Below are 13,025 nucleotides of genomic sequence, written 5' to 3' on the forward strand. Positions count from 1 at the left end.
CGGGTGTTTTCAATTAACACGATATTTGAAGAGAAGTATAATGAATTTATTTGCCCACCACAAATTCTAATACAAAGATTCAAATGGTCATTTGTCTCATTATGGGGAACCGCGTTAGCTCGTCTTCCTCCTGCATAGACCACCAGTCAGTTGTGCAAAGACACAAATTAGAGGAAAGTCTTTTAAGCAGCTTTATCATGAGATTTGGATCAAACTATAGTCCTGTCATATTGTCGAGTCATTGGTAGGAAGGATACAGCTACACTATAAATAAAATACTGACAGTGAGGTGAAAGGATGGGAGGAAGTTAAGCTTAACAACACTACAAATTCATTAAACTATATTTACTGAGCATAAACGTTCTTATCTGATTGCAGTTAGTACAAACACACTGTACACGGGAGATTTTCAAAGGATGAGGACGGATTTAAAGAAAGATGGAAAACATATTCAACATTTGCTAATGTCATTCGTGATCCTCCGCATTATGAGGACAAAGAAGCTTGCAGAAAACGTGAAGGCCCTGACAACCCATTTTCTTGATCATTTATTTTGTTTCCATGGCACTGTTTCTGTTCAGCAGTTTGAAGTGGGTGGGGCTCAGTTGTGAAAATGGTGATGTCATACGGTCTCAAACATGACAAAGGGTTTAGCAACATTTGAATCAGAATTATAACTTTTTGCACTTATCAGGATCAGTGTATCAGAATCAGACGAGAGTCGCTCCGTTGATTGTTCACGCTCAGTCACGTCTGATAAAACCATTTCTTTACTTCTAATTTAAAAAAAAAAAGTTAAATAGGAGGGATAAAATAAAGTTTTACTGAAACTTTCCTCCTTCAGCAGATGGAAACACTTTGTCAGACAACAGACATACTGTAGATCATTCTGCACAGTGAGGGTTAGAAACAGTGTCTGAGCCCAATTAATGGGAAAGTTGTCTCATACTTTTGGACTCCACTTAATAAAAACTGTCACAAAAACAGCTCAAAACCAGTCATGTTCATGAGAATGTGGAAAAAAAATAAGAGAAGTAAACGACAGACTGAGTTAAAGTTTTTGTCAAAGGCAATGATGTGGTTAAGAGAAAAAGAGAAAGATGAAAACTTAAATTAAAAATATCAGATTGAACAATGCAGGAAGTCTCTATGGAGTAAATTGGATTTGTTTCAGAGCAAAACATTTTTTAAGGATACTACAAAGAATCACAGAACCAGAGTCAGCATTGTTTGCTGGTATTTATTTATTTATTTATTTTACATTTCATCAGAGATTCACTCACACACAATGAAGTTTGAGCAGCAAGAAACGTACAATCAAACAAGTGGGATACATAAATCGACAGTATAGAACTATGTTATATGCAGACATCCCTGCAGAACCATACAGATCCTTTATAAAGCTACCGCCACCCACTACCTAAATATTTATCTTGTAAACTTGTGGATGGTTGAAAGGTTTTCTTTTTCAGTTTAGTCTAAAGTCAACAGTTTCCCAGCTGAACCTGGTAAGTGGACACTTACAAGTACAATTTTTTTTTTACATCTGTCAAACAAAAATCTCTTCAGATGTTAAATATTTCTTAGCTGAAAATATGATCCATGTGAAGGATATACTGTAAAGACATCGGATGCAGCATTGACAGTTTTGTTTTGTTCGTTTTCTTCAGTTTCGTTGCCGACATCTCATCAGAACGTCGCCCACACATCTCCGACACATTCGCCGTCCAGCGTGTTTGTTCTTCTCAGCTCTCTTCCACGTGCAAACTTCTCTCATCTCTGTCTCTGCCGCAACATCTCGCTGGTTTGTAAACCGTCCTCCCATCTCTTGTTTCAAACTAAAAAAAAATCTCAAAACTCGTGAAAGGTTATACCATTTAACATGCTATTACAAAACACAGTAAAATCCTGTTCGTCGCCGTTTCCCCTCCTTGTTTGAAACTTAAAAACCAAAAAAGCAAAGTGTCAGGTAAACATTATTATTCATTTACATTAAAAGGAAGGGGATACTGAACGACAAGGGTGAAGTGTACCTCATAATGACCGAGCTCAAGTGCCAAACTTAAAAAGTATTTTAACGAAAATGGAACCGATAGGTCACAGCACGCAGATGCAGCTTTATTTTTCATATTAAACTGTAAGAATATGGCATTTTATTCCAACAAAAACCATTCCCCCATTGTCCAATTCATTCTTTGGACCGCTAAGTTAAAAGTTTTTATTGCTGCCTGTTCAGTCAAGCAGCAGAAGAAAGACAACAATCTTTTGGGAGTGGGACTGGAGATCTTGCAGATGCAAGAAAAGGAAATGGAGTGATGGGGTTTTTTTGCAGTCTTTTCAGCTTAGTGGGTGCAGGGAGTGGGAAGGCAGCAAGTAAAAGAGTCTTTCGACTCTTGGGAGTGTTCACATCTAGGTAGTGCATGTGTTAGGTTGGGGTGCAGCAGTGACATTTTGCAGTCAAGGGTTTCGGCGTGTCCTGGCTAAAGGTGCGTCACTGCCACAAGTGGTCAGTCGGGTAAACAAAGAGTCGGCTTCAGTACTTATAAAAGTACGTCGACGTTGCGTCGCCGTGTTGTGTTGTTGGGTGGAGTGTCACTGTTTTCAGATGAAGGTGGAGTCCATGGTGCTGGTGTCTTGTGCACTGCGGGCTCGGGCCTCAAAAAGCTGTTTTATCAATGCTGACTTCTCCTGTTCCAGCTGGGCGATCCGCTCACTCTTCTCCGTCACCTCCTTGATGGAAAAATAGGGGGGAAAAGATGGAGTGAGTGTCACGCATTCTCCTAAAAAGGCTACCGTGACTTCGATCTACTGGCGGGTTTCTGGACGGTGTTGAACCTGTGTGAGGAGTCGGTTCTGGTCCTTCAGCCTCAGGATGGCCTGTGGAGGAGCTGGAGCCAGAGGCTGGGAGTTCGCTGAGAGCGCTTCAGTGTGAGCGCCGCTGGCAGGAAACGACTGCTGGGAAACAAAGATGAACTGGTGATGATGAAAGGCAAAACCCCAGATATATATACAGTTTCATCTTTTGCAGAAGTGGCTTTGTCACACAGTAATTTACATATTTAATATAACCAACTTCCCATAACCCCAAATTCAAGACTTCCTCTTGAAGACATCTGAAGGTATGTTTGACTAATCACTGCTCATATTAATTTCAGTTTTTATTCCTGAAAATATTATATAATCCCCCCTAAGTTACACACACATGTATTTAAAAAACGCCCTGAACGGTTTTGTGAGTTGCAAACATTCACCCCGTGTTGACTCGAGAGGCGACTTTTAAGATGTGCTTCCTTGTTCACAGAGAGTCTGGTTGGTTCGGATTTACACCTTGAGGCTTAAAGACCCAAGTTTCCCCATGAGACATTTTCAAAGTTTCCAAATCCCTGCAGAAAATTGTAAATTATATTTTGCATCTACACATCCTGAGACACTGAAGAATGCTTGACCGGACCTAAATCCCTGTGTTACCAGAACAAAAGTAGAAATGTCCATGGGCAGATAACACTCACCATCCCAGTGCAGGAAATGAGGTCATTAAGGCAGTGGTTGACTTCCTGCAGTTTGGGAATGAGAACATTCATGCGACTCTGATTGGCTTCTGTGAAGAAATCCTAAGAGGAGAGAAAACAGAGAGTCAATTAATTCAATAACATATTTAAAATAATAGGTATATAAAAATAACAGGTATGTATTTTTCAAATAAACAGATAAGAAGATATTCTTCTTCATCTTCCTGTACATAAGAATTTCACTATACAAAGTCTGTCTCCTCTTCTACACACATGATTTCAAACTGTTTGATGGCAGGAAATATGTTTTAGGAAAACTATGAAACTCTATGAAGCACTTTGACTCAAACTCTGAAACTTTGTGTTTATCCTGAGTATAAAATCTCACAAAACATATTTGTACAGTTGTAGATTTATATACACACAGTATGCACTATATTTTGTACTGGATATTGGAACCTGAACAAGAAATCTGGCAGTATGAGCCTTTCACAGATATATTGAAATCTGCGTTTGCTAATAAATGCTGACAAGAAAACCTTTATTTTACAGAATATACAATGCAGAAAAGATGTGAATTTATGTTTACATTTTGCTTTTTTTATATTCTCTCTCTCTCTCTCTCTCTCTCTCTCTATAGAGAGAGAGAGAGAGAGAGAAAATTGACTGCACATTTAGCCATCTAGATAGAGAAGTATAGTGTTCTCTCAGATGCTTACTCTGTTTGCATTAGATATGCGACACGTACAAGAATCGAACTCACGTGCCCTGTTTTTCATGCAGCCGTTTTAACCAGGTGCAGAGAGAGAGAGAGAGAGAGAGAGAGAGAAAGAAATAGCAGCGTTTGAACTGACCGTGCAGTGGGAGCTCTGGCCGACCTGCCGCTGTCTCTCGGTGACATTGTGGATTTGGCCCTGGTACCAGTCCCGGGCCCGCTCCACCACTTCCAGGCCCGCCAGCAGGGAGTCCTTCTCCTGCTCCAGCTCCTTCATTTGCTTCAACTGTGCGAGTTGAAAGTTAAAAAAAAGGATGGAAGGTCGAAGGAACGTGAAAAGAGAGGGCAGGCAGGAGGGGGTGAAATGGTCGGAGGAGGAAGGAGAGAAATTCTATTCAGAACAGACCACAACAACAAAACACCTCACAGAAAACATGTCCCATGTCGTCACTGAGGGAGCGCTCGGATTTCTGCCAAGTTTAAATCTAATCGATGAAAGTGGGCTGCCAGCAGTCGGCGTGGTAGAAAGACTCCCATCTTTTCACAAGGGCATCTGCAACAAACTCTTTTGTGCCGATGGAGACAATGGCGCCATACCGATCGCAGCGCACTCACTCCCATCCTGAACAATGTTTAGAGGAGCAATCAGTCCAGCGCCATGGCAACTGCACAGCAACGTAAGAATGGGGTAAACAGCGGACCCACTTCAACTATGGCCACCCCAGTGCGTGTGCGTGTGCGTGTGTGTGTGTGTGCACCCCAGCAAGGCTGCATTTAGTTGTGCTGACCAGGCCGTCCATGGGACACAGTGCAGGCCTCATTGCTGGCATTCAGCCACCTGGTCTGTCATCTTTCTCCCCCCCCCCACTGTGTAGCTCACTACATTCCTCTGATCATCGCTCACACCCCAGGATACATGTTGCAAACAAACAGAGGGCGATGGATTTAAGACGCCAACCTCAAATCCTGTTTGACACACACTTGTGTTCTTTCCTCATAAAGCCTGACGAGAGGGAGAAAACAGAGGGAAGGGGGTTCGGAGGAGGAGGAGGGAGGGGGGATTGGGGCTCCGTGTCTAGAATGAGGCATGACCCAGTGTCAGGCTGAATGAATGTGTGAGGGCCACGGGCAGAAAAAGAACAGAAAAAGTAAAGGAGCAGAGAAGAGAAAATATACAGAGAGAGAGAGAGAGAGAGAGAGAGAGAGAGAGAGAGGGAGCGGAGCAGGAAATGGCTGAAAGGTTATGGAAAACTCTTTGCATGTATGTTTGTGAGGGCTGAGTGAGCGGGCGTGAATACACACAGCAGCACACGTACAATAACATGACACACGCCGTTCTGTAGCCCAAAACACAAAGAGCAACGTAACTGCCTTTCAAATTCATAAACAAAGCTCCACAATACAACAGCAGGTCGGGAGCAACAAAACAAGGAAGGTTGGACAGTTTGAGGCTGCAGATATCAAATATTTACACAGATCAGTCTGTCGACTCTTTTTCTAATTGTTTAACGTATAAAATGAGAGAAATGCCACGGCGATGTCTCTCAAATTGCAAGTTTTATCCAAACTACAGTAAAATACATAAAAAGACGTTTCATTTTGCTTTATATTAAAGAGACAAATGTAGAATCAAAGTCAAACATTTTCAAAAACTAAAACCAGGGAATGTTTGGCATCATGTCGATTAATCCGATAATTGACTCAGCACAATTCGCACCCAAAGCTCTACAGCACCTTGACAGGTTACAGCCAAAGTCCCTAAAGAGATAAAAAATATTTTACTTTTCTAATCTGTCAGGTTGATGAACTGTTAGGAAACGCTGAAAATGTCCATTATAGCTCCACACAGTTCATAATCCACAGATACTCAACGTGAACAGTGCAGCAAAAAGTCTCACTTGAGAAAACGAAGTAATAGTCATCTTATTTGATAAATGAGTTGAAATGCTGCAATCAATTAACTTTTGGCGAATCTCAGCGCAGTCACTCGTCCACACCCTGAGGCTCAACAATAAAACAACAAAAGTCCCAAAGTCCCTAAACAAAGACAGACGAACAGTTTTCAGTGCGCACACACTGAAACACACACTGAATTCCCAGCTGCAGAACCTGAATCACAACTTTTTAATCTTACTACATTTTCCTTAACTGTCAAAGTAAAAATATCCTTAACAACGTCTCTCCCTCTTGCCTCCTCGTCCTCCTCTCCCTCTCGTCCTACTCACCCAGAGGAAAAAGTGCAGGGCCTTGCTGCTATAGAGGCTACTGCTGAGTGGGATGAAGACGGTGGTGTAGGCGGCCCACACAGCCGTCCAGGCCGTCCCGGGCCGACCGAGCGAGTCCTCTACTTCTACTAGGCCCCTGGGCCCGACCCGGCTCACTACCATCGGGGCAGCAGCGGGCCAAGTCGGCCTGGGTGGTGTTGGTGGTGGTGGGAGGGACAGAGGGAGGGGGGAGGAGGAGGAGAGGGGCAGGGAGGGAGGGAGAAGGAGGGGAGCCGGTCAGTCAGCCTCTCCGTCACAGAGGCCGAGGGGGAGAAGAGACGGAGATGGGCGAGACAAACGGGGAGAGAAGGAGGGAGAGGAGGCGAACTGGAGAGAGTGAGAAAATGGTGAGGCACAGGAAGAGGGGCAGAGTGAGGGGAGGCATGAGCTGCGGACTGGAGGTGGGAGGGGCAGAGTGAGGGGGGAGGTAGGGGGGCACGGGGATGGGGATGGGAGGGGCATGTCAGGGGTCCAATTGGAAGTGAAATGGAGAATAGACTCCACTAAAAACCTTTCTTCCCCCAATACTTTCATGCTACTTAATAACTCTATGCTTTTCTGCAGAACAGAAAAAAAGATCTTCAGTTTAACTTTAAAATTCTCTATTATATCCAATCATAATCATCAAAGCACACTTCTGTCTATCTCTTTCTGCTTTCCCCCAAATCAAGGATAACAATACCACAAAAAAATAACATCTATAAGCTTCTGTCAGTGTAACAACTGGTGCAAAGTTACGAAACGACTGCAACCAAAGAATATTTTCATTAAAGATTAACATGTCTATCTAGGAAATGCCAGAAAATAATGAAAAATGTCCCTCACAACATCTCAGAATCACAACAAGTAGTGACACCGATTATGTTCTATCCGACCAAAAAACCCATGTTGTTCATATTACAATCAAACGAGACAAAGAAAGGCAGCAGATCCTGAGCTTTGAGAGGGTGGAAGCAGAAAACTTGGGACGTAATAATTGATTATTATTTCTTGGGAAAACTTGGGAGCTTCATGGGTTTCAGATTTTGTGTGTGTGTGTGTGTGTGTGTGTGTGCGTGTGCGTGTGTGTACCCACCATTCCATAATCCACTCCGTTGGATATGGTGTGCCGTCTCTGCTCGTCCCGACTCCGCCCGTGTCGCCTGGAGCCGCCGGTAAACCCTGTTGCTGATTCGCTCTGAGATCTTGGCAGACCTGATTTCACAACACCTACAGAGAAATGAGAAGCAGACACGCTCAGTCAACTTCAACATGACACTGTAGTCTGGAATGCACTCGTGTAGATAACAGCTTTTTGGTTTGTCGCCTGCTGAACATAACTATAATGACAGTACGGGGGGAAAAATCCCAAACATTTATGAAAACACTGTAATGAAATATGTCACACTAATTATTCATGCAGTTTAAGTTCTTCACACGTGGTAGAATACAACATACTTCTGACTACTGCACAACTTTAATAGCTAAAAAGCAATGTGGTAAAGATAGTCTTCAAGACTTTAAGACAATAAAACCTGTCTTACAAAATACGCAGAAGTCCAAGAAAACCACAGGGGGCGGAAATAACAATATTACTTTTTAATAAATTTGGGGTTGCCAGTGTAAACCACAAGAGGGAGCTGTACTCCAAATGTTTCTTCTACAACAAGGCAGGAAGACTTTTATTACACTATGCATGCTGAACTCAACACAGAGTGATGATGAATGAAGCAAAAAAAACTAAAAACAATGACACCAAAAAAAGGTTTTATTAAACGCCAGCTGATCATGGACCCTTGTCTGATTGATCTGAGGATCATTTCAGTGGCGCAGGAGGAAATATGCGAAGCATTTGAGCTCAGGGCTGTAAAACACAATGCCAAGATAATATCTAATAAGATTAAGGCTTTCTCCAGGTCTTGTTGTGGTCAGAAGACAGGCAGGCGTTTTTATTGATCATCATTTATAGATTATTGAGTCAAATTTACGTGTCCACTGGTCAAAACAGGTGGTAGATCCTTAATTAAGTTGAATATGTATAACTTTTGGGCACTTGTTTTGTCAACTATCGTGTCTAAGAACAAACTGTGAAACCCCACTATAAAATTGTTGATGCAGATCTGATAAAGTGGATGCTGTTTCCGTCCGAATTGAGAATGAAAACATAATTTTTTTCATAATGTTTCACTGGTATCAACGGTCGTGATCACAGGGAAATTTTTAGATGTTCAGTAAATGCACACCATCCGTGCTGACCTCTCACCAAAAAAAAGACAGGAGTCAGAGAGGGAGTCAGGAATTTGCGCTGATGTCCAGGAGGTTGGGGATGTTTTCACTGCTGCAGTGATTCATTGAGCCCTGGCCTTTCTGCTGTAATCTGGCCTAATCCAGGTTTGGCTGCATGCGAGAGATTACAGCACGGACACTGCTGGACTGTTCGTCTCTCAGCACTACATGGACTGAAATCACCCAAACATTACATCACTGTGTGACTACTGAAAATGTCATTATAAGACTATTCGTCTTAAGACGCATGACATCCATTCAAACTTCTTTCAAGGGTCTCCACGACAAGATTTTGGCAACTGGCTGCAGGGATTCGCTTCCATTCAGCCCAGAGAGCATTAGCGAGGTTTGCTACTGATGTTGCGTGGTAATAAGGCGCGACTTGTCGTTACAATTCATCCCAAAAAGTGTTGGATGGGGTCGAGATCAGGGCTTGCGTGCATGGCCACTTAAGTTCTTCCACGCCAAACTCAGTAAACCATATCTTTAAAAAGAGCTCACGTTGGGCTGAAGGGTACTGTCCCCAGACTGGTGCTTCATTCTGATTCTGTTTAAGCCTCAAAAACAACATACAGCTCTTTAAGAAAGGTGCACACACACACACACACACACACACACACACACACACACACACACACACACACACACACACACACACACACACACACACACACACACACACACACACACACACACACACACACACACACACACACACACACACACACACACACACACACACACACACACACACACGTGATTTTGTCCATCATCAACTTTATCCAACTCTCAGAAATTACAACACTGTGCTAAGCGCAAGTGGTGTAGGCAGTGAAAGCCCAGAGGGCTCGAGTGTCACTCTTATAGCTACAGACAGGCCTGGAGATCATGCAAACTCAGTTGGCAGAGTGAGTGTGTGTGTGTGTGTGTGTGTGTGTGCGTGCGTGTGTGTGTGTGTGTAAGAGAGAGAAATATACAGAGAGAGCGGAAGAGAAACACCAGTAAGCCTGTGTGAGAGCCTGTAAGTATGATGGAGATAATGAGCAAACTTGGCAAGTCTCTCTGCAGCGACTCCTCCATCTTACGTGCGACACATGAACACACAAGCATGCACACAACTGACCACCGCCTGATCCCCAATCAGTGGGTCCCTCCTGTCCTCGCTCCACAAGCCAGACAGTCAAGGTGGATAAATCTCAGCAGGAATTCTCTTGACGTGATCTCTGACCTGACCCGGGGTTGACAACGGCAATTCTTCAACTGGGCACCTTATTTTGAGATGTGACATAACAGTGATGCCTCAGAAGTGTGTGTGTGTGTGTGTGTGTGTGTGTGTGTGTGTGTGTGTGTGTGGCACATGGACCACAGCATCCAATTAAATTTTAAGATGAGACTGACGCTGGCAAGATTGCGGTGGACGCATCGGCTCAGTTCTGTATGCAGTCAAATGGCATGCTCATCTGAATTCTCTGGTGTCCTGCTATACTCAGGGACTCGGCAGCCCGTCTTCTGACTCACACCCTCAAGCACATTTGTGTCCAAATAAGATTTAGGGGTTATTTTAGTTTTTGTCTCATGGGCTGCAGCAACAGGAGCTAATTTAAAAAAGAAACACTCAAAGTGATGGAGCAGAGAGATGCAGAACTGGCAGAAGCATCTGACATGAACCTTGGGGTTGAAGGTGATAATCAATTACTAAAAACAAAAAGTTTGACAAGACCAATTATTTACATGTTGCAAGTGTTTTCTGCTATGTTTCCTTTTTCATCTCATCTTTGTTCAGGCGAAACAAACTGGTGAAAGACTTCAGGGGCTTTGGGACTGTGATAATAGTTCTCACCATTCATTGACATTCTATGGGATCAACATTAATTCACATAATAATGTATTTACTATTTAAAATGGCCTTTAATGACGCCACTCACTTGGTGCTTGGAGCTGCGGTGACTCCAGAGCCAGCGACTCGATGGACCTGACCCGGCTCTGCTGCGGCTGTGTCGGCTTAGCGGCGTGGCTCGGGTCGGTCCTGTAGCAGCCTCCTCCCTCCGGGGCGCCGGGGATCCGCTCCAGACTCCGGCCGGACCTCTCGAAGCCCGCGCTGTACCTCGCCGGTCCACACGCGGGGTACCCGGCCCCCTCCTCCGGCCTGGCCCGGCCCTGGTGCGAGGACGCCCGCTGCAGCTGCTGCTGCTGCTGCTGCTGGATGTTGGACACGTTGCTCGGCCCCAGTGGACGGACTTTGTTCTCCGCCCGGGTGGTCGCGACGCTGCACGCGGACAGCGGGGCGGCTTTCTGGGGCGGCTGCGTCGGAGCCTGCTGCGGGTGCACGGCCGCCTGGGCCTTGAGGTGGGAGCTGTGCTCCGGGTTGAGCATGGAGTACCGCAGCCCCGCGACGAACCGCTCGAAGGTGAGGCAGCCGTGCGGCGGGGTGACCCTCCTGAGGCAGCCCAGCACCCCGCCGGGCAGGTCCCGGGTGTCCGCGCCCTGCCAGCGGCTCTCGATCTCCGAGATGTGGACGTAGCCCCTTCCCCCGTCATCCAGGATGTCAAACAGGGTCCTCAGGCTGTGCAGGAAGGCTTTGGGCAGGCCGTCCGTGGAGTACTCCTGCTCCTTGGGCTGCGTCATGGCACTCTTGAAGCCGTCGCACTTCCCGCGGAGCGCTTCTTTCCTGGGTCCGACTCTGCCGTAAGTCGCCGACGTCCCGTTCAGTTTGCAGCCGCGGTCGGTCGCTATCAGAGCCATCGGAGGGGCCGACGATCCCCCGCGGACCGAGTCGATCAGACAACTACGCGGAACACGAGTTGGCTCAACTTTGTGCCGAACGCAAACGTGAACACACGCAGCAACGGGAACAGTTCGTCGCTCACTGGAAAACACAATACATGTTTTCAAAAACCGGACTTTAAGCCTGAAATCGGTGTTTAATTCACGTTTTTGTTCTCTTCCCCGACGCGTCCAGCCTCCACCGACACTCCCCCGCGCTCTGATCCATACTTTCCTTTTTCTGCACCAGGACAGGACCGCCCTTCAAACGGCCGTGCGCGAGCGTCCCGGCGCCCAGCCATTGGCCGCGGTGTGCACGAGCTCGCCGCTGATTGGCGCAGGCGCGAGGTCTGCGCCAGTTTGAGTTGTGCTTTTGTTATTACCAACGCTGCTGAGACGTTATTCATAAAGGCTGGATATTATCATACACCCCCACCCCCTCCACCCCTCTTAATCAGAAAGAGCTGGGCAAACTATCACCTTACACACACCCCCTCACCACCACACACAGTCAGCACGAGGAACAGAATCCCTTTGTTTCACCTTATACTTGTCTAACTCTGGAAATAAAAGAAAAGTCCTGACGTTATTAAATCTGTCTTAAAACAATAACCAAGTTCACTTTTTGTTTCATGCTGTAATCATTTCCCTACTGGTCATTGACAGGTCCCTTCCTATAATGTGAGCTTGGATTACAATGTAATCGCTACCAGACCCCCAGGTTCACTCCATATCATTTGGGTCTACAAATAATTTTAAATACTAATTTTAGTTCACCTTAAATCTGTCTGAAAATTGCAAATCAGAACTATGATAGGACCTCCATCTTGTGCCAGCTTTACATATTAGAATCATTTTTTTTACTATGCTACATTTAACCATAGGCAATTTTGCATACAGACATATGAACTGTTCATAAAATATGCTGTTATTTTTTTTTGTTTGTGTTATTTTTGGGGAATATTTGCTCAAGCAAGACAAGTTACTTGTAGCTACTACATTTTATGAGATGTTACTCCAATAAACAACCAATGATTTTTGATTTGGTTAACAGCCCTGTAAATGAGGCTACTATCAAGTGACAACAGAGACAACAACTAATCCCATCAAAATAAAGTGTTCAATGAGTTCCTGACCCTTTTCATCATTTGTTGAAGATCTCGCTTCAGTCGGGCATTCACTCCCCTGCACACAACTCACATCCAACTTCACACTGTCAAAACACATTGCACCCATATCTGGCACGTCAGTGACACTTTTTCCTGTTCCTCTTTTTTTTTCCAGTGATGAGTCACAAACAGAAACGTTCAGCCCCTGCAACAGGCCCATGTTTATCTCTGGCCTGCCCAGACTTGAACGCTAATCCCATCATCACATGCAGAAAAACATACGCAATGATGAATGGTGAAGATACCGTCACAAAGGACGCCCTGTGATTTGCCATGCCCAATGCTTCCATACTTGTCAGACCAGATATTGAATCACCTATTTTCCCCTATTATGTTTATC

The 13,025-nt window shown here is 44.9% G+C and overlaps 1 protein-coding gene across 2 annotated transcripts; it reads right to left on the minus strand.

The window, feature by feature from the left end:
• Window positions 1–1,665: 1,665 nt before the first annotated feature.
• On the minus strand, window positions 1,666–11,899 carry sapcd2 (suppressor APC domain containing 2). Of its 2 annotated transcripts, none has more exons than XM_035608597.2 (6): window positions 10,679–11,899; window positions 7,564–7,697; window positions 4,364–4,510; window positions 3,510–3,611; window positions 2,836–2,955; window positions 1,666–2,730 (listed from the first exon to the last, which is right to left on the minus strand). In XM_035608597.2, the coding sequence occupies exons 1-6, from the start codon at window positions 11,493–11,495 to the stop codon at window positions 2,602–2,604; spliced, it is 1,449 nt and encodes a 482-aa protein (XP_035464490.2). In that variant the 5' UTR covers window positions 11,496–11,899; the 3' UTR covers window positions 1,666–2,601. The 2 variants fall into 2 exon arrangements, with proteins under 2 accessions (XP_035464490.2, XP_035464491.2); XM_035608598.2 differs by having other exon boundaries at window positions 2,836–2,952; window positions 10,679–11,896.
• Window positions 11,900–13,025: the final 1,126 nt, after the last annotated feature.

This window comes from Scophthalmus maximus, chromosome 20 (genome assembly GCF_022379125.1).
Source record: "Scophthalmus maximus strain ysfricsl-2021 chromosome 20, ASM2237912v1, whole genome shotgun sequence".
NCBI classification, from domain to species: domain Eukaryota; kingdom Metazoa; phylum Chordata; class Actinopteri; order Pleuronectiformes; family Scophthalmidae; genus Scophthalmus; species Scophthalmus maximus.